Source organism: Ambystoma mexicanum, chromosome 13, assembly GCF_040938575.1.
Source record: "Ambystoma mexicanum isolate Mex_15411 chromosome 13, UKY_AmexF1_1, whole genome shotgun sequence".
NCBI classification, from domain to species: domain Eukaryota; kingdom Metazoa; phylum Chordata; class Amphibia; order Caudata; family Ambystomatidae; genus Ambystoma; species Ambystoma mexicanum.
In genome coordinates this window covers 576,532,012-576,554,474 of record NC_090938.1, presented here as the reverse complement: position 1 = coordinate 576,554,474, position 22,463 = coordinate 576,532,012, and the positions used below count along the sequence as shown (strand labels likewise).

Sequence of the window (22,463 nt, the reverse complement as noted above, 5' to 3'; positions counted from 1 at the left end):
GATTGGCTTAAATTTGATCAGAATTGACAAATTACGAGATGGCTTCATGATGAGGGCCACCACTTTACTATCCCTTAGTAACACTGTTTATTCCGAGTTTCAAAGATTGTTCAGGGTTATACAAACACAAATTGCCGCAACGCAACACCCACAAGTCCTTCTGGCTGGCATATGATCACTGATGCGGGGAACGAGCGACACATGGCCTGCTGCATCATCTATCACTTACACCTACAAATGGATTACACCTGGCCGCCACCTGCAAGCTTGACCTACAACTAGACAGAGACCATCGCTGACAAATACGAATATACGCGTACGTGCACACAGACATGCCCGCACACACACACAAACATTGTGCCAAGAATAATATCAAAGTGCCACCAGGGTTGCATGATAATGGTATATACTTTATTTCTTAGAAAAGAACATCTGGTTTCATAGTTAAAGTGAAACATGCAGGCAACCATCTGTGCATTTCCTAATAAATATTGATAGCTTCTTGATTACATTAATACTTCATTAAAAAAAACAATTCATGGCTTTACCTTCCTTTCGAAAATGAACTTACAAATACATGGCTTTCAGATTCCTGTTTGAAGAGAGTCCATTCAGTAAGTCCTGCACTGCAGCTGGAAGGTCGTTCCAGGGCATGATGCCATCAGGGGGAGATTTCAACAGTGACATATATGTCCACATCCTCAAAACATATGCAGGAGGTAGGTAGCGACAGCACCCATTCAAAACAGTTTGGGGCATAAAGGCATTAGGGGTGGTGCTATGTCCCCTTTTGCCGGTCAGATCGGGTTGGAGTCACTCATATGTCAGGTTAGGCCGGACTGAGAGCGACTCTGCCACAGATCAGTCAGCTCTTCAGATGAAAAGCACTGCTTGTTTCAATTCCTAGTCTGGGCGCTTGGAAGATATCATGAAATAGACTGAATTCCTCAGAACGTCCAGTCCACCTCTAGGGTATGTTGGGGCGGGTGCAACAACTATTAAGCTGCTGATCGGGATCCGATCAAAGCAACATGACATGATCAGTGACCTGCAAATAGCACAGCTACTGACAGGCATCCCTGCAGCCCAGTGTCTGCATCAAACGGTGGCTGCGGAATAAACTCGGACCTTCCCTCACCCTAAGGACTCCCATCACCCATACCAAGTTCCTGAGTGCCGCCCTCGAATCTATGTGACCCTCAGCCAGAGTATCAAGACACTGTTGTATAAATATTGTAAGAATTACTAATGTAAGTACTTTAAGTGGTTTTGTAAAGCACCCCTTTGGTAGCCTCGCTGATTGTGCGACTCTGAAGAAAGAAAAGGGAGGGGTATATTAGTGGGACTCTGGGAGACGCAGAGGCGGAGCCTGCAGCGTTGATGGATGCATGTTAGAAGGACTCGGTTCCTGTGCGCCCATCTGCTTTCTATGAGTTTGGTGGCGAGACTTGGGAGTATGTTACCCATAGGGAAGAGCTCAGGATCTGATATACTACGGGGCTGTGGGTCTGGTTAACGGCTCATGTGGGAGAGTCTGATAGCGTTAAAGAAGGGAGCCTAGTCATGGCTCGATTAGTGTTGATGTGCTAACGGTTAGGCCTTAATCAGTCTGTGAGGAAATTGTGTGTGTAGTGTAAGGTTGTAGGATACCTCATATGGGAGACATGGGAAAGAGGGCGCAGGCCTTTTAACGGAAATCATCTTGCAAACCTGCACATCAGGGCTTAAGTCGAGGGTACATGCGGGTGGATGGAGTCCACCCACTTTTTTTTAGAGGGTGGACTCAGTCCTCCCCAGCTTAAATGAGAAACATTGAAAGCCTCCTTTGAATGTATTAATTAAAGTAGACCTCGGGATCGAACCTCAGTCTCCAGGTTTGCAGGCCTGACACTTCATCACTGCACTATACAACCTGATGTAAAATCACAAACAACTAAAGATGAAATATCCCATTTCGATACTGCAAGTTCCAGGGAAAACATCTGTATTGGTTCATGGAGTTTAAAACATGCACACCTTTTAACATTTTCAAAAACACTATGAGAAGAAAATATCCTCTCTTGGTTTTGGGTGTGTGTTGATTTTATGAAAGGCAAAGGCCATTCGTCCTGTACAATTTGGGTGGTTATGCAAAGACAATTTAATGAAATGTGCATATTTCACCTTGAGATGCCAATTTCTGGTGACATCACATCTCATTGCGTTTGTTGATGAGTCCCCCCACTTTAATTTTTAGGACTTGACCCCTGCTCTGCACATCTTTCACTGGCCCCTTGCAGACAAGTCCCATTTCACTATCTCTCATTGCCATTGACATACCCTGTCCCACTCTATCAAATGGATACATTGTACCCGATGTGCAACAACACAAGGATCTGCACATTGGAGGATGAAGGAAAGGGCGCAGCCTGGAAACTCTGCTCATTGCCATAAGCTACATGCTAGGGGTTATGGAAGGCAAGAATGTATATATTAGCGGACCAGCCCTTTGCGCCATCAAGTATAGACGCACGTCTTTTGCAGACACTCTTTTCAGCATAAAAGTTGTACCAGGGAATTAAATTGATATCAGCGCTTGAAGGAAAACTCCATTCTACCATTTAATTGCCTTGACCTTTTTGTATTGGCCACAGGGACTATGGAACTCCCATCACGAATATGAACCCAATCTTGCAAGTATGGTGTGGCGCTGCAGGGATGCACTTAATTATAAAAACACCGACGATGCATGTCGTGACAAGCAGTGGGCTAAACCAAAACATCATAAGAGCAAATCCCTCCTCTAGACCCAGAAGCGGTGAGGAATCGCAGTCGCCAGCTCTGCAAGGTTTCTTCAGCGGTCCGTAACTCCTTCTGTGTAACTGGTGAGGAGGGATCAGGGGAGGATGAGGAATTCTGCTACACACAAAAGGAACCTTAGGGAAACACAAATCCCCACAGTGAAAGTGTGTCAAAGGGCTGGGAGGTAAGGAAGGTACTTTTCTGGGGACAGCTAGCTGCACACAACAATTTTCTGTGGGGAATGTTGACACCAGTTCCTCACCCGGTGTGGGTTCAGAGTTTTGAACAGATGGCGTTACTAGAATAACTTCTTGTTAAAACCCCACTGTGCTGTGCCCTTTTATCAACACATGGATTTAAATAAGGCTTTTGTCACCATAGGTATTTGACTTTGGAAGTACCGCATCTCAAAGCATACCGTCTCTGATAGGCACACATGGGGCAACTTTAGCATTCTGACCGCTGGACTGTGTCATCAATGGGGCAGCCAGCAGCTGAGTATCACATTAAACAGTTCTAAGTCCCCAGGAATGTTCCAGGCAAGCCAGTTCTGTACCCCTGGAGAAGTTCAAATGGGGAGCAAATGCAGAGCCACTAGGAAAATGTGGCCGACGGGGCGGTCCCATCCACATGCATACATTCCGAAGGGTGACATGCTTTGCCGATGGCAATTTCGCGCCAGCTTCCTGTTTGTTCAACGTCACAATTACACACCACCAGGAGTGCATGGCATTCTCACCAGCCACCATTTTACATGTGTGACATGTGTATTCGACAGTCCGATGCTTTATGACCCACACAGACTTATGATCAGGCAGTAAGGTTCAAAGGACACTTCCAGTGCCTCACCCACTTTTCAGAAGCCCATATATCGAAAGGTGTGCAAGAAAGGAGGAAGTTCATCTTAAACATTCATTACATTTTTGACAAAGAAAATTGCAGGATATAAATAGGATATAAATATAAATTATTATATATTTTATTATACGGTTATACATTATATTTCTTTCATGTGATACAAAGGTAACCTCTGATGCACCAGTTGCTAAACAGCCCCTCGTGCAACCTAACATGGTGAAGGTCACAGGACACTGACACTCGTGGGGAAAGGTATTCCAGCCTGGTGTGTCGGTCTGTGTCCAAGAGAGAAGGGTAAGGATGGGGCACATCCATGTCTCAAGCACCTATCCTGCCCATCCGTTTACTCTGACCCCGCCAGCGTTAGAGCTAACCGGATAGGCCATACAACAATGGCGGATAAGCAGCCAATTGCTAAAGGAGCCGTCAGACGGTTTAAGGACAGTTTGGCGGAGGTCTACGGGAGGAGTCTCCCCAAAATGGAAGATGTTTCAAAAGCAGGACTCTCTCTGGTCTGTATCAAACACTCTACCCACTGTGATGCAAAGTCTGAGTCCCCACTTGAGTGACTAGGAACCAAGGTTCGTGGGAAAGTGACCAGTGCAATCCCTTTCACTCCACTAGCCCTTACACCGCCATTCCAATGGTCTGCATAGCTCTACCTAAGAAAGAATGACATCCATGTAAACCCTTCCCCTCCCCCATTTTCCTACCCTTGCTATGAGGTCAAAAAGGTCAGTTCAGTTATGATAACACGTGGATGTTGTTTCTGTGCAATTTCAAAACACATGTTGTCATTGTGAATGGAATCAATTTTGCTATCCAGCCCTGAGGAAGACCTTCAAACGGTCGAAACACGTGTTGGCTGATGATAGACTATAAATCTTTAATAACCACTAATTGTATGACTATATATGTCAACTGGATTAGTTATGTGAATATATTAATGATAGAATATACAAAGGGCGATAGGAGCGTGGATGTCTGAGCTACACAGTAAAAGGAATTACTTTTATGTTAGAGCTGTGGTGAATGAGCGAGTACATTTAATTCTTGGTGTTACCGGATGGTGGTCTGCTGGTTCACACCAAATAAGGGGCAGATGTCCAAACTTCTTCTATATTCTGTAGCAATTGATGCTATTGTTCCCTATTTTAATGGTACCCAATTTATCAACCTCTGAAACGTGTGCAGCTGATCCTCCTCCACAGAAATTGAAGCATGTGACTGCAGGTTACACAGGAATCTCAGAGGGAAGCACTTAACTCACTGAGCTATCTTACTGACATGCACAGCGGCAGGGGGGCAGGATGCAGGGACAATGGATGGGCGAAATGATTTACAGGAAACAACTCGAAGTAAATGGGAACCCACCTGCTAAATACCCTTGAAATAGATTTAACTAGATGACACAGGAAGAATAGAGTTATTTTGTCCTTGAGAGCCATTGCTTCCGGCCTCTGCTCTCCAGAAGGTAGGGCTACGCTCAAGAAATGGTGCAGAAGAATCTAACTGGGGAGTGCACAACTGTGAAAGCAGGAGAATAGGGTGAGATGTCTGAAGGGGATGACTGCATGGAAAAGGCAATACCAGAAAACGCCAGAAAACTCCAGGAACACCCAGAAATACCCCACTGGTGGCCACGAAAAGACAGCAAGCTCACCCTAGGACACATTCTCTAGTAGATCACGAACAAAATATCCCAGATCAACCAATGAAGGATTTCCAAGCAAAAATGTATGGGGGTAGAGGGGACTGAATACCTAATTTCACAAGTCTTCTAATTACCCAATAAGATCTATAAAGCTGGTTATAGAATAACGTGGAGCTGACGCTGCAGCTGGAATTGTTTGCATAGTCTTTTAATTCTATAGAAATCCTGACTGATCTACTGACTACAAGTCAGTAACTTATTCAGGTGGACAGTGAATGGACTGCATGGGCGTTGTCGAACATAGATCTGAAGAGGGCCGACGTTTGAGAAGCCCCTGCCTAGCTTAAGAGACATTCCATTGAAGGAAAGACTAGGTAGGGTTGAGCTTTACCCACCTTGGCAATGGCCTTGTTGTGCACAGGGTTAATAACCAACCATACTGACTTAGTTTATCGAACAACACTGAGAGAATTTCCCACTACAGTCAAAGAGGTAATGGAAGCCCAATAGAGGCCAGACGTTCTGCTGCCCGCAGGTGCCCAGCTCATTGTGAAAGCAGATTGACGCATCCTACGTCAGAAGCCCAGTAGGAGGAGACAAAGACACGCCACTTTCGTCTCCCGCAGAAGCGATTAATACTAGAGAATACAGAATAAATAAGGCGGATGGAAGAAGGTCCAAAGTCCACATTCCTATCACGTAGTGGAGATGATCAGTTACGTTAAAATAGAGATGACCACCCGCCACCACTTATTAGAATAAAGCACCTCCAGCTAAGCACAACCTCGGTCCCTGTTTTCAGGAAATGGAGGTAGAAAGGAGGGAAGAAAAACCAGTCACAGCTTGTTGATTGCTTATGTTCGCTTAAGCAACCCCTGGAGATACTGAACAATCGTCTCTGCTGAATCCCAGGCCACCACCTTGGCTTGATAAGCTCCCGGCTGCTTCTCCTCCATCTTTTGGCCCATCTTGTGCATGGGGTAATTCTTCCTTGGAAACGCCACATCTGTTGATGTCAAGAGAATAGATGGACAGAAGTCATTAGCTCCATCGCCCACGTAAAATAGCTTCTCAAACTTCACCCCCTGTTGCGACCGTTCTGATAGGTACTCAGAGAGGATCTTCCGTTTGCACATATTGGCTGGACACTGAGGGCAGCTGTGAGAGTGATAAGGGGCCAAAGTCAAATAGCCCCGATTGTCAAAGTTCGAGGGATTACTGAAGATCTTGCGGAATAAGGAAAAGGAACCGGCAGATCGCAATGAGCTCTCAATGCCAAACATGTTAGCATCTGAGATGAGGATGATCTCAAACAGTTCTTGATTCTTGGCGAGGAAGCCAAAGAGCTCCATCATCCCTGGAGAGAGGGGGATATTCTCGTAGACAGTCTTGTAGTCCTGCATACGGACTCCTTTCTCCCCGAGGTACTCAAACACCCTCTGCATGTACTCGTTATAGAAGCCATCCTGGATGGTCTGGCGAAGCCACTCAGGTAGCTCCTGCGATGGAGCAGCACGGATGACGGAGTCATCACTGTTCTCATTAACAATCGTCTCATCGAAGTCGAAGGTCAGCAAATACTTGCGTGGTGGGGCTGCAGACATGTTCGGCCTCTGCAAAAGAAAGCACAAATAGGTTTGTGATGTGAAAGTGGTAGTGTAGTCTAGAGGTCATAGCCCTGGGTTTGGAGGTCAGGGTTATTTTTCAACTGCAATATCAATTACAAACATTTACCCATCAGCCACTTTTAATGGTGCATATTGCAATGAGCCAATCAAATTGGGACTCTGTATATGATGTATTTATTCCTCAATTGGCATAAAGCACACGCATACATTTAACCTGTAATATGTCTCTTTCGTGTATAAAAATGATAATAATGGACACATTAAAAAAGGCATGCAGTCTTCCCTCTCTCCAGAGGAGGCGCTTCTGAGGCCTAATGGCACCTATTGTGTACTAGTTATCAATGAGAGATATACATTTGCTGCTTATCTGTTTTTTTAAGAATATTGTATGTATGTGCTTTGTCTTTATTAGAATTAATTATATTCTTAGAGTGTGATGATGAATGTAATGAATATGTACTTTTTTCTCCATTTTATGAGACATTTTATGCTGAAATTATTAAAACAAATATATTTTTGTGAAATACGCATGTAGTTCGCCTTAACAGGGTATAACTGTTGACCAAAACCGTTCTCCTACCTTTCTCTAGAGTAACCTATTGTGTACCCACTGTCCAAAGCTGAGATGTGAGGGAGCTACAGCCTGCCCGCTCTCCAGAAGACGAGCCACTGAATTGGGAGAAAGGTTGCCAGCTTGAGTTCTCACCAGAGGAGACACTACTGGGTTGTTAGGGCAAAGATCGAAGTGAGCCGAAACTACAAGGAACCGAGTTTCACTGCTCTTAAATTTCACTTTTCACTGTTCCACTACTTTTGACAACAATGTTCACAGCTCGAGGACGGCTCTTTGCAGTTGAAGCTTAAGTCTGCATTTGCCAAGATTGGTGGTTTGAAGCTTATCACTTGGCTTAGTCTCCAGCTGAACTGGTAAGCAGTCAAACAGTGTGTAAGACCGTGTTAGGTGCTGCCTTCTACCCCCGGTATTGGTGGGACTGCAGGAAAAGGGTGCTTTGCACAAAGCAATACATTTCAGGAAATGTGCTGTACATAGGTGAACCACATGTTCTTCATAGTATGGATCTATTTTGATCTTTAAAGACCTGGAAAACCCTTGAAGGCGTGAAAACAAGTACATTTCTTGGATCAGTGTTTCCTTTTGGAATTAATCTGTGACCATTTGTGATGACGAAAACGTGTGCACATTTATCATTCAGATATTCACACAAACACAATTACTCCTGAATCACTCTGACTCATTATCAGCATCTAGAACCCAACCTGCCAGGGCCTGGACAGAGGCTGCAGTGCAGGATTTAAACAAATAATGTTGTGCTACATTCAAAGTCCAGATTTCCCATTCTCTCCTGGAATTTATGTTTTGGGGAAAGCAGAGGTCAAAGTGTCACTAGTTTTCTTTACCTAGGAGAACACAATGAAATACATCTCATCAAGACCCCATTCTGCCTACTCAGCAGTATACCTGATCTTACCCCTCAACATTAACATATCTATAACCCCAATGTATGGTGCTACCTATTGGTTGCAGGAAAGCAGAGATGGTCATTAAGACACCTGAGTTCTATCAATCTCCTTACGAACACACTTCAGATACTATATCATTAAAAAAAGAATATTTAATCAGGAGACGAAATGGAACAAAATGTCAATGTCCAATGCATTTCAGACACGTGAACAGTCCTTTGTCAGGGGCATAGATGTATTTACAGCAAGGCCTACTAGTCCTAGGCCTAGGGCATCGGGTTGCCAGGGGATTGGTATTTTATTGAATTTTTCAATTTACTGCTTAAACATAAAGCCAATTTTGTTCCTCCAAAGCCAATTTGGCTTTTCCGTATATGGCCGATCCACAAAGTAATGTTTAGATGTTAGCAGTCAATCCACTCTGCCAGCTAACATTTTTGATTGGCAAACTTGTATCTATGCTTGATATTTGCAAAGGCTTTATTGTTAGGGTGACTTTTGTTTAATTAAAGAAAAAAGGACACGCCTACTTTAGGCATTTAGTGATTCAGTCATACAACTCTCGCATGCATATATGATAAATATAAAGCTCTTTGGTCATTCTTATCTTCCCACAATTTTCTTTAATATGCAAAACAGCCAAACCTCATTGGTTTTATTGGTGCCACTTCACATTATCTTTGGAGTTCTTTCTAATCAATACACACACAGTGTTAAGCAATCACTTTTATATTCAAATAAACAACATGTATTTTTTAAACCGTTGCAAAAATGTGGGTTTTCCTTCAGAAAAGTAGAGGTTAAAACGGATGCATCATTTTACAATATTAAAGTCATGCCTATGCTTAAGTCAAGCACAAAGTTCCCACAGGTGGCACTAAAATTATGTTCAGAAGCAAGCACTAATTTCCCTCTCCGTTCCCACATTTCAGAGGTCTGTGGCCGCCCAAAAGATGCAAGCATGAAATAGATCATTGAGAAGTTAAAATTGTGAACAGTTAATCTGAATGTGCAAGTGCATTAAGAAACCCGTGAAAAGGTCCCAAAGCCATAGAAGGGTGAAAACAAAAACTGTGTGCCAAATGAACACACAGTTTCACAGCTGTAAAGGTGTCCCGTAAAGATATTCATTCATCAATCTTTACAGAAGCTGCTCAGTGCTAAACAGGGAAATGGAATCCGTGCTGGGTTTATCATGTGCCTTTGATGACATTCTGCTGCACGCTCAGTAATACCAGGACAACCAACTGCAAAGTATGTCACACAGTGCATAACTGTGATCTTTATTGTGGAGCAGTACTTCAAACGACAGCAGTACATCTATATCTATACCCACAAATCTCAAAATGTATTGTACAGTCCAACGAACTCTACAGAGTTAATAAACATTTTAAATTACCATAAACGCAAGCAGGCAGGACCCATCACCTAAACCACACCCACAAAGGTAATGTGGTGCTGGTTCGCCCGATCCATTGCTCAATTTTATTCTGGGGGTGTTGGGTATTTTGAAAAAATTCCACGAACAGCAATGATGTAAACAGTACATACCATTTAATTTGTTATAAAATGTGCCTGCATTGTGAAGCTTCGAGGAATGATGTTGCTTCCCACACATGAATGTTCAGAGTCACCCTTATACTCCACTGTGAGAATGCACAACAAAAGATTCCAAGAGCCTCGCCAACTGGCTTTACTCTACTGAGGTGTTTATGCCCAGGCAGAGTTTAAAAATGGCAATTGTGATTTGCCCATATTTTAAAGGCGTTCCAGCCCAAGGTATTAGAGGTACATCGGCTGCTGCTGGTAACTTGCCTTATTTTCATTTTGCCCCCAGCTAACACAAGAGCTGTAACCATGAGAAGGGGGTTGAGTTATTTTTATTCAATTTTTTTTAATAAGATGTGCCTGTACCATTTGCATATATTTCATATGTAAGATTTACCATTTGAGAAGACCGGATGTAGTGACAGCAGGCAATTTATGAGAGAAATCAGATATTGGCATTGAAACCAAAATTCCTTGTTACAACCTTCTCTCACTTGTGTCGAGTTGGCAGACAGCTTATGTTCTTATCACTTCCTCTAAGAGATTGTTTTACGACTTAACCGAAAGTAGACAATTAGCCGTAACAATTATCTCTAGTGCACACAACTGTAGAACACACTGCCTTCTCCAAATCTTGGCCAGCAGAGATCTGAAAACACTCTTTCAACTAACATAACATAGAAGATGACAGGCTTGAATAGAGACAAAGCAATAACTTTCTAATCCCTGCAACCTTAAAAACGTCCTTATAATGTTATGGAGCAAGAATTGGGGATACAATGGGGTAAAGAGGTGTAATTTTGGCAACACAGAGTGTGTTGAAGGGGCAGAATCTGGTGAAGGTGCAGGACTTATTTCGGGCTAGGGCAGCAGAAAGCCTAAATACGCCACTGGTCAGGGACCATATTCATCGCCTTTCTAAACATGACGGTTTGAGATTTACACCTGGAACAGGCGTTTAGAAAGGAGAGAGTTGTGGTTCCTTACGAAGGACTGTCCACGGCCCACAATGCATCAGAGATTGACATTTTGTACCATTTAGATTAAATATTCATTTTTTATGATCTACTATATGTGTATTGCTACATACAAAACGTATCTTGACTGACTGAAGTAATGTATAAGTAGAATTGTTTCTCATAGCAGTGACAACCATGGGTGTAATTTTAGTGGGGGGCAAGGATGTTTGTCCCCCCAACTTTTGTGGCACACCTTTTTATCCCACTCATTTGGCTGGGGCCCCTTTCATTTAGAAGTCATACCCCCCTCTCCCAACATTTTCAGCAAAGTTACTAGATTTAGGTCGATTTGACCGCGAACAAATGGTCGTAATGACCAAAAGTTCTAAAAATGCTACCACCAAAGGTTCGAACACCAAAAGTTTGTACCTTTGGTGGTAGCATTGCAGGTAAGTATATATTTTTTAAAAGACTGCGGGGATGCCCCCCGCAATACCCCGCTCACTATACTGTGTGGTATAGTGAGCGGGGTGTTGCGAGGGACACCCTCGCAGCACAACCGTAAAAAAAAAAAATAGAAAAAAACGGGGGCTGCGGGGGTGTCCCCCGCAACACCCCGCTCACTATAATTTGTAGTATAGTGAGCGGGGGTTGAGGGGAACACCGCCTGCAGCCCCCGTATTACGTGTGTTCGCATGAGAAGGGTGCAAACCTTTGGTAGTTTGCACCTTTCTCATGCAAACGTTCCGACCGCAGCCGGATCACTGAGATTCAAGTTACTCCACTGGCAAGAAGAGTTGCAAGGGAACAGGCAGCACTAACATGCACACCCCTCACCCCCTCACAACGCAGGCTGTGGTTCATTTTTTTAAATGTCAGCAAACTCAGAATGATGAAGCACTCTCCTTTGTGCATGTCACATAGAAAATGGGTACATCCATGAAAAGCGGATCCATGGTTGACATTTGAGCCCATTAATTCATTAGACAGTCACAAACGTTTACAGTACCTACCGCCCAGGTAGGTCAGCGGGATACTGTGGTGGGACAACGGCAGGTGCAAACACCATCTCATTACCATAAGCTGCCAACCACTTACCCGAGGCACTTGAAGGCGCTAGATTGGTCCTCTCTTGGGGACATGAAGAAGCATCACTTTTCTATGAAAACCCCAAAGAAGAGAGCAGCACTGAAGCACAAATAGCCTGGTCCCCTGCGCCTGTTATGAATTATTTCTGGGCATTTCAAAGCACATCCTGTTTGTGACTGTGGGTTCCTTATAGAAATGTGCAGAAAGGCCCCCTTATCGGCACAGGTACGCAAAGGCGGTGGAGGAAGGCATCCGAGAATGCACATCTGTGAAGCACACATCCAGAGGCCCTTTCAGAATAGGCTGCACAATTTTGGGGTGCAAGTAAAGGCATGTGCTTGCGCATCTCATCATTTGCGCCAAGGTTTTGAGAATCTGGCCCACTCCCTGTAAAAGTGGCCAGGACATTTTTGTCAGATGCAGTTTCACTCTTTGCAACAGCTGCTGGCAATGACGGGTGACTGGGTTAGTGAGATTACACTCTGCCCAATGTGCATTTCCATTAGAAGCCAAGTGTGGTATGCCCCTGCTGCCTTCGCTCACGTCCGAGCTAACGCGCAGGTTGAGGTGACTTTATTGACTGTGATTTCTCTTTGAGATTATATAGACTGAGTGGTGGATGGGTACAATACTAAATTATGCACCTTTTTGGTGGCATCATTGAAATATGGCGCCACATTTGAACATTGCATTATTGATGACTCTTGCATGGTATTCAAAATGTTTTCAACGACCCGGCATCAGTGGACACTTTCTAGAAGGTAGTTGTTAAAATACCAGCCATACATTCAGAGACACCTGTGGTTCCATGTGATAATGTCACTATGAAAAAGTCGCCAGATAGAAGACTTTTTTCCTGACCCCTAAAATTCTTTCCCCAAACATTCTAGGAGGGGTATGATTATAAATGATTACCTCGAATCGTAGCATATTTGGGGAATTTCTTTGATTGCCTGGAGGGTATATTTGTAGGGAAATGTCGCCATCTCGTGGCCATTTTTAGGGCGACATTATTACTGGATACCACATATGTGAGGTGCTGAAGCAGTGCATGGCCTATCCTCCACAGACAAGCTTGTGAGATCTGCAGAAATCTGAGAAGAACGAAGGCACCAATTTTCTTCCACGGCTCACCAGTAGTTGTACAGTTTAAAACACTTCATAGTTCTCTGTGGTTCGTGAGAAATCCTTTTGTTTCTGAAGCAGTATTAAAGGAAAGCTTTGCTGTTAGTTTTCTGAAAGAGCTGCCATTTGGGGATGGTGGAAAATAGAGGAGCACTTGTTATGTGATAAAGTCCAGCGCAGTGGCCCTGTTGTGCTGTTGCTACAATACTTTAGACCTATGTAGGGATCAGGCTCACCTGGAGGAACTCTAGTGAAGTGCTTAAAAGTGATGGGGTCAGGCATACATTAACAAACTGCAGTTAGGTACTAAGAAAAGTGGCGTCCAGAGGTGCCATGAAGCTCAGACACCAGTAGAAACCTCTGTGACGTTCTGAGAAGTGAGGGGAACATGTCTACAGTGAGCAATTCAAAGGGTGCTAAGAAGTGGAAGGGCCAGTAAACACAGAGATACTACACGTCAAGAAATGCAGGGGCAAGCTGTGCCAAGATGCTAAAAGTAAGGAGTCCATTTAAGAAAGTGACTCCGCGCACCTTGTCACACTGATGCACCTGGGCTTAGATCATGAAGATCAGCGCAGTGTCTCCGCTGTGCTGCTGCCACGATACCTTACCAGCGTGCAAGGACCAGGTCTAAAAGAAGAGCCCCTAGTTAGGTGCAAATACGTGAAGGGGTCCAACCTAAGTGCGCAAGCTCAAGCGAGGTGCTAAGAAGGGAAGGCACCAGACCTTCATGAACAAACCCTAGTCAGGTGGTAAAACGTGTAGGCGGCAGGCCTACGTGGAGCAACTGCAATGAGGTGCTGTGAAGGAACCAGGAACACAATAAACTCTAATATGGTGCTGAGTGAAGGGGTAAGGCCTACATGAACAACTTCTAGTGAGATGCTAAGAAGCGCAAGAAGCAGGCCTACAGGGAAAAGCTTTAGTGAGGTACCAAGCAAAGGGACATGGCCGACATGAAGAACCTCTAGTGAGATGCTAACAAGCACAAGGATCCCAGGATCAAGCCTACATGGAAATATTCCAATGAGGTACTAAGTGATGAGACCAGTCCAACATGAAGAACCTCTAGTGAAATGCTAAGAAGTGCAAGGATCCCAGGATCAAGCCTACATGGAAATATTCCAATGAGGTACTAAGTGATGAGACCAGTCCAACATGAAGAACCTCTAGTGAAATGCTAAGAAGTGCAAGGATACCAGGATCAGGCCTACATGGAAATATTCCAATGAGGTACTAAGTCATGAGACCAGTCCAACATGAACAACCTCTAGTGAAATGCTAAGAAGTGCAAGGATCCAAGGATCAGGCCTAAATGGAGAAATTCTAGTGAGGTACTAAGTGCAGGGACCAGGCCAACATGAACAACCTCTAGTGAAATGCTAAGGAGTGCAAGGATCAGTCCTACATGGAAAAGCTTTAGTGAGGTACTAAGTGAAGGGACCAGGCCCATATGAAGAACCTTTAGTGAGATGCTATGAAGAACCAGGATGCCAGGATCAGGCCTACATGGAGAAATTCTAGTGGGGTACTAAGTGAATGAACCAGGCCTACTTGAACAATCTCTAGTGAAATGCTAAGATGTGCAAAGTTTTCAAGGATCAGGCCTACATGGAGAAATTCTAGTGAGGTACTAAGAGATGGGACTAGGCCCACATGAAGAAAATGGATCTATGAACATTCTTCCCATTTATTTTTGCCGAATGACATTTCACTGAATTTATTTTGCTGCTTTCTTTACTGCAAAAAGCTGGGGGAGACTTCCCACACCCTCCCCTCTGCCACACCCATTCCCTATATGTTATCCACACTTACCATCTATATGTTTGCAATAGAAAAAAGTGGTAAAAAAAAGTGGTAAAAAATGTTGGTGAAAATGTCATTCGGTAAAAATTGGTAATGGCAATAAAATCTACCGATGTGCCGAGTGAAGAGACCAGGCCTACATGAACAAACTCCAGCAGGGAGCTAAGGAGAGCAAGGACCAGGCCTACACAGAGAATGTCCTGTGAGGTGGTGTATAAGCACCGCAGCAGGAAGATATGTTGACATGCACTTGAGGAGAGGCGGAAGAGAGCAAACCAGGCCTACACAGACAATCGCCTGGAGTGGAAAAGTGCAAGAAGTAGACCTATATGGACAAATGCTGCTGTGTCCTAGAGGAAAAGCAAGGAAGAGGCACTCTGGGACAACCTCTCATTGTGTACTGCAGAAGTGCAAGGACCAGGACAAGGGCAAACACTAGTGAGGTGCGGAAGAAGTACTTCCCTACCTGCTTGGAAACATTATAGTGGTGGGAAGAAGCGTGAGGACCCGCTCTACAGGGTCACACTCTACTGTGAAATGACCGGGTCTAAATATGGACAATCTGTTGTGCTGTGGAAGCTGTGCAAAGGCCAGATCTACTTGGACAAATTCTAGTTGGGCGGTGAACAAATACTAGGACTTGGCATACTAGGCAAAGCAGCAGTGTTGTCCCAAGAGGTACAAGATCCAGATCTACATAGAGAAGCAATGTTGGGGCGAATAGAGGCAAATGCCAAGTGTACATGGACACACTCTAGTAATGTGTGGAAGAAGGACAAAACTCATGTGTACATTTCTAGACTACTGGAAAGCAGACAAGCAAAAAATGTAAGTGCAAGGACTATATAAATAGTGTCTTCTGAGGTGCTGGAAATGGAAGGGATCAAGGTCACATGGCTAAACTAGTATGTGGCGCCGAACAAGTGCAACGACCTGAACTTCAAGGGCAAATATTGAGGTGTGCCGAAGACGTGCATAGATCAGGTATTCATGGAACAATTGATGTGTGCTGCCAATAAATGCAAGTACCAGCCCTACACGGACAAGAAGAGTGCCGACAAAGTGCAAGAATTTTACTTTTTTGGGCACCTCCTTTTGGATGCTGCAAAGGTCCAGGAACTAGACCTACATGAGAAGCCCTAGTGACAAGGACGTGGTTACTGGTGGATAAACACTTGAGTTGCACTGCAGAGACCAAAAGGGACCGGCCTAGTTGCTTGCAGCACAGAAGAAAAGCAAATCTTGCGAAGATGTGCCTGCAGGGATCAGGCATACAGGCATTAACTTATGAAGTGAAAGCACTAGACCTATATAGGCAAATAGCCTCGGGGGTGGTGGGGTGTCCACGCTAGTTTTGAGGGTGCTGATGAAGGGCAAGGAAAGGAGCTTCATGTACACAATCCTGTCCTGTACAGGCTGTACTGTTCCAAGTACCAGCACACCATAGGATGGGTGCTAAGAAAGGGCAAGGAACATTCCTACATTATTATTGCTACAAAGCATACAGATATCTCCAAGGGCAGCCCAGCTATCTATTTTATTTATTGGTTACTTATATGGTGCACATACAACAAGACAGTGGGCCTCATTCCGAGGTTGGAGGTAGTCAGAGAGGAAAGGGGATAGAGGCAGTGGGGTAAGTGCTAAAGAAAAGATATGTTTTTAAAAGGTCAAATGCATCATATATGGATAAGCAGTGTGGATTGTGCCTTCTCTGCCTAGATTAGATACCTAGAAAGGAAGAAAAAAAAGATGTGTGTGCCTACAAAAGGCCTTCTAGCAGCAGTGATCGGGACACAATGGGCCTCATTACCCGGTAGGCGGTGAGCCATGGCACTATTAGCTATTAGCGCCATGGCTCATGCCGGTAAAATACCGGCACCGCCTTGGCGGAAAGGGGATTTACCGCCCCATTCCAAGGTTGGAGGGGCGGTAAATCCCCCTTCTGCCATTGCCCTTCCCCATTCCCATTTCTGCCCCATAGGGCTCTATGGGAATGGGGAAGGCGCTAATTACGGCACCGCAATTTTGCGGTGCCGTAATTAGCCCCGAGGTCCCTTAGCGGGTTGGATTTTAACGCCTGCAAAAAGCAGGCGTTAAATCCCCCAACCCGCAAAGGGACCTCGTAGCAAGGCGGTAGGGATTTACCGGTACCGGTATTTTACCGGTACCAGTAAATCCCTACCGCCATCCGTGTAATGAGGCCCAATGTTTACAGAATACAATACCCAACTTCAAATTGCTACATAGCTTCCAACACCAAACTCCTCCAGGGACAGGGATGCTATAGCACCTACAGTCACCCAAGCAGCGCAAGCAGTGACCCACTCAGACCATCCTACATGCCACCAGTCTCTTCCCAAGTGAAAAAGACACAACCCCTTACCCAAATAGAATCCATGTGTTGATGCTTATGAGATGAAGACCCCGTGAAACCAGCCAGCCCTACTGTAACAAGTCCACACAGACCATGACGAATCCCAACCCACGACTAAGACACTCAACCTGAGAAGATGGAGTAATGAGGCTCAAGCCCCGGTATCCAAAAATCACAGCTGATGGATCAAATCTATCAGCAAAAAGCAGACAGATGCTTATGGGTTGTGGATATTTTATAGTAAATGTATACTATTATATATGATACATATGAATGTATTAAATCCTACATGTCATAGTACATTTCGCCATTCCATCCAAATGACACCTGAACCACAGCAGGTGGCTATGCAGGTTATGGCGCCCTGGCTGACGATCCACGCTCATTAGTCCTCTTTCCCTTTCCTGCAGACCCCATTCATCTTGCACACAGTCCACTCTGCGGTCTGTCATTTCTGAGAGATGGCTGGGCTTTCCCAATTTCTTCGGCGGTCTTGCAGGTTACAGTAACACCTAACAGACAAACTTGTTCCCATACTTCTATCTAGGGTACACTAGGGTGATCCTCTGGGTATCTGGTGGGTGCAATAGTATGCCTACACCAAGGGCCTCATTCCAAGGCTGGCGGTTAACAGCGCTGGTAAGGGGTTAACAGCGCTGGTAAGGGTGTCTGTGCCGTTAACCCCTTACCACTGCATTACAAGGTCCTTTAGCGGGTCCCGCTAAGGGCGGCTGGTTTTACCAGTCGCCCTTAGTAGGAGCCGCTAAAGGACCAGGGAGCTAATAACGAGCCCGTTGTTAGCTCCCTCCCCATTCCCATTGAGCCCTATGGGTGCTCGAGTGGGAATGGGGATGGGTAAATTGAATGAGGAATTACCGGGTCCTCCACGGTTGGAATGGCCCGGTAATTCCTCATTCAAGGAACCCAGACCCGAGTTTGGAGACAGCCATGCTGCAAATAGCGGCATGGCTACCTCCAAACTCGTAATGACCCCCCAAGTCTGCAACAAAAGGGGGTAGGTTGCACTCCCCAGACTTTAGTGGGCGATGCCACTTAGTTACTCTCCTTTAACAGGGTTAGGTGCGCCTTTCTACAAGTCCACAAAACAAGCCTTAGATCTCTTGTTTCACCATTAGCTACAGAGGGTTAATTCCGTGAAGGGTTCAGTACAAGCTGCTTGGGTCATATTAAGTTCCCGTGGGTTGTGCCTGGAAAAATGTGTGCAACCAAGATCCCATTCCGTTCCTTCCTCTCCCACGGTGACTGACTCGTACTGACAATAATTGGAGCCTGGCGTGCTGATTGGCCCTCCTTGTATTTGCATGAGGTGGTAGGGTTACCCATCCATTACTGAAAGGGGGCTGGGTTGAGACACCGCATTGATCAAGGGCAGAGCTAGTTTGTACAGCACCTAAAGTGGATGTAGGTGGGTGACTCGGGGGTGGGGGGAGGCGGAGAATGGAATGATCCATCTCAGTCCTGAATTGGGGCGATAATGTTCTAGCTCAGTCTCCAAATAAGGAGCTAATCCACCCAGTCTCTTGTAAAGGGTGGCATGCCGGTTGAGGCTGTAATGCCCGTTTCCAGAGGGGCTTGGCGAGTGGTCCGCCTATAACAGAGGGGAGACCGGCCAGTGTCTGAAATGTGACACCGCTAGCGTTTCTTGGAGGAGCTCTCCGCGACGGGGGTGCTGCACGACGTGGGGGGGGGGGGTGCGTGAAGTCTTCCCAGGGACTCTCACCTGCTGGCTGCTGTGCCCTGGCTCGGGCTGTGTCTCCGCTCTCCTGTCCCAGACCGGTGCAGTCCTGGAGATCTCGTCCTTGGCGCCGCTGCTCCGTGCTCGAGCACCGCTGACGATCCTTGCCCCTTCCCCAGCGTCGCACTTCCTAATCGACCCGCGCAGTGCCCTTTAAAGACCCGGGCACAACAGGAGAGGCGCAGCACTCACCGCAGAATACGTCACAAACGGGCCAGCCAATCAGCTCGAGGCGGACCACATCAAAAGGAGCGCATCTACCAGGGACCCCCTGCATTCTCCCCCTAGCGAAGGGCGCAATGGATCCGCCCACTGTCACTGTGCCCTTCATTCAGGAAAGAAGGGACCCCCTTTCTAGAGAAACAATTGTCCCGCCCACTGTCACCCAGCATCCACTCACAAGGCTGGACTGCACCACTTCATTGGGTGGGGGTAAGGGTGATGATGATGATGACAGTAACCGCTGGGGAAAAAAGCATGCTAGAGCTATCCGTTCCAGTCGAAGGGCAATCGTCTGTGCCAGTGATTATACGAAAGCTGAAAATTACTCCCGGGAAACAGCTTTTTTTTTTTTGTATGAAAAATAATACCTTGCTTTTCCAATTACACATATTGGCTATGGCGCTTGGAGGCTGGGTTCGTTTTGGAGTAGGACTATAAGAAAGAACGCACAAATGACAGACATGTGTGAAAGGACATTTGGGCGTCACACAACCAGGGACATTTTAAGCCACATTTAATTCGAAAAAAAAAACGACAGCTTGGGTTAAAAATAACCAACATATCTCAGTTCAGAATGTATGGACATTTTAAGAATAATGATTAAAAGGGTCAGAAATGATGTCCGCAAGTGTAAAAAATGAACAGAAACTACGTACACTTGAATTCGCACTCATAGGGTGTGAGTGCCAGCCCCGGCCCCGCGCCCCCTCCTATCCAATTAAGGATAGTCTCACTTTGACCAGTCCCGGAGGGCGCATTGGTTTTTTGGGACTCTCACAAAGGTATTTTATTAATTGCAAAGATGAGTAAAGCACCGCCTTGGTAAACCAGTAACCAACACAGTAAACCCGGTTCCAAGAGATCTCATTAGATCACCCAGGGGAGCGTTAGCCCTTGAACCCTAAAATCTCATTGCTCTGTGGAGACACCACCTCTAGCACACTTTAATTCTGAGTCCAGAAATATATTTGCATAGGCAATGCTAGGCATTGGGTAATGGGGCCCAAGGCCATGCATTCACGTTGCAGACTGAATGAGGGACACACATTGGCAATCGTTGCGGCCACTTAAGATATGGAGAAAAGCAATACTTGGATATCTAGAAAGAGGCAATGATGTATTCTTTGGCTGGTCATTATTTGAAATAATCATGTCTCATTTGTTCACATCTCTTTATCTTGGATTCCTCCCTGACTTACCCTGCAATAATCTGTGCTATTATTGCCCCATAGAACTTTACTCAGTTGATGGACTGAAGGATTATTGGCCAAATCAGCCCTGCTGGGATTCAAACCTGTCACTCCAGGATGCACACAGATCTCTGAAACGAGCTTTCACTTACTGAGCTATATTACCACCAATCATTCTTATGAGGCGGACACCGAATTCTTCAAACAGATCCTAAACAGAGGGTTAGATAATCTGGGAACAAGAAGGGAAGACTTTGTGAATGACATACCTGACTTCCAAGTAACAAGAAGAATATCACTCTATCACTAGAGTGTAGAGCAAATTCCTGACGGGTGTTTTGGGTCGCATAATATTTGTCATAGATATCCATACTGTGAAAAGACGGAGGCGAAGAGAGAAGGTAAATGCCTGGCAGCCACTGCTAGGGCTTTACCCAGTACTTTCGGATCATTCGGAAACCTCAAGGCCTAAGAATGACTACTGTATTCCCTTTCTCCCGTCCCACCTTGAAGCGCTTGGAAGCACACCACTTGTGTATAAGCGCTGTACAAATAAACAATTACAATTACTTTAAATGTGTTACTCAAAAGCAGCAGTTTGGGAACATTTATGGGTGCATACAGCAAGGAGGTTTGTTCAAAATGGATGGCTTTGGGAGAAATGTCTGCCAGTGGAATTGCTGCAGTTTGTGAAAATGAATAATGCTTCTTGTGTCTAAAGGGACAATGTTAGTGCAAAGAAATAGTTGTATGCCACTGTCTAATTCACAGTGTTGGTCAATGCACTGCAGGGAATACTGCTGTCTAAACAGTGATGCAAGGTGATATTTGTTCATTAAGTGTTGTGGGATATGTGCATTAAACACAAGATCTAGGGATATGCAAACTGCCACTGAGTGCATTGAAATGGGCTAAGTGTGCATTTGCTGAAGGTAGTAGTGGACTTTATTGGTCCATTCCATGTGTTACACAAGGATCACAAGATTGCTGCAGCACGTTGTTGCTTATCATTCTAGATGGGTAGATGGGGAATTTATGCAGTAGCCCAACCAAGCAACATTATTAGCTATTAGCTCCATGGCTGCTGCCAAACCGGGCTCCTGTACCGGGTTCCCAGAATGGGGAATTACCGGGCCATTCTGAGTTCAGAGGGCCCAGTAATTCCTCCCTCTGGGAACCTGGACCCGGACCTTCCCCATTCCCATCTGAGCCCCCACAGGGCTCAATGGGAATGGGAGAGAGAGCCAAGAACGGGCCGATTACGACCGGCCCGTTGTTAGCTCCCTCTTCCCCTCGCGGGGCCCAGTAAGGACGCCTGGTTTTTTACCAGGCGTCCTTACCGGGTCCCGCGAGGGGACCTCGTAATTTAGCTGAATGGGTTTAACAGGTCCGCCTCCATTTGCAGAGCCCGTTAAACCGTTCCGCAAAGGTTATAATGAGGCCCGGTGTCTAATAAAATCCGTGAAAAAAAATATATATTTATCCTCGCAGAAAAAAATCTTAATATTTCATCAGTCAACCCAAATTATTTATGCAGCACTGTAATGAATTTCAGTGTGCATTTTAATGTGTAATATCCAGAAACAAAGAGTGGGTCATGTCTCAATTCACTATTATTGTTTTATATAGACTAAGCCAACCCGCTTTTCATGGCTTTTCTGCACTTGCACCAGGCTTATATATTATACATCTGCAAATAAAGACCAATGTTTTCCTGACAACAGCTGTACTTCTTGTTTGTTTTGCTTAACCAGAATGTATGGCTGTGGTGTATAGCAACGGCTTCCATGAATTCTTGGCAGGATAACTGTACATGCCGCTAAATTGCTCAGAAGAACAGGCACCCTTTGCTTCCAGTGCCAGCAGCCGCATGAGAGACAGACTCCCGCAACGCTCGCCTATGCCAATGAAACCATCATCGGATGCTGCCAAAGGTTTGGGCCCACATGAAGTCTTGAGTTCCAGGCAGCTTATCTACAACCAGGGAA

At 45.3% G+C, this 22,463-nt stretch overlaps 2 protein-coding genes across 4 annotated transcripts in view; one reads left to right on the top strand and one right to left on the bottom strand.

Moving 5' to 3' along the window:
• Window positions 1–13,229, top strand: part of ABI3 (ABI family member 3) — a 331,848-nt gene extending 318,619 nt beyond the window's left edge. For all 3 annotated transcript variants that reach the window (XM_069634398.1, XM_069634396.1, XM_069634393.1), the window contains one exon: window positions 7,512–13,229. The gene's annotated coding sequence lies outside the window, so the exon portion shown is untranslated. The remainder of the gene's footprint in view (window positions 1–7,511) is intronic.
• On the bottom strand, window positions 390–19,405 carry PHOSPHO1 (phosphoethanolamine/phosphocholine phosphatase 1). Its single transcript, XM_069634400.1, has 2 exons — window positions 19,049–19,405; window positions 390–6,906 (listed from the first exon to the last, which is right to left on the bottom strand). The coding sequence occupies exon 2, from the start codon at window positions 6,895–6,897 to the stop codon at window positions 6,148–6,150; it is 750 nt and encodes a 249-aa protein (XP_069490501.1). The 5' UTR covers window positions 6,898–6,906; window positions 19,049–19,405; the 3' UTR covers window positions 390–6,147.
• Between the last annotated feature and the right edge of the window lie 3,058 nt (window positions 19,406–22,463).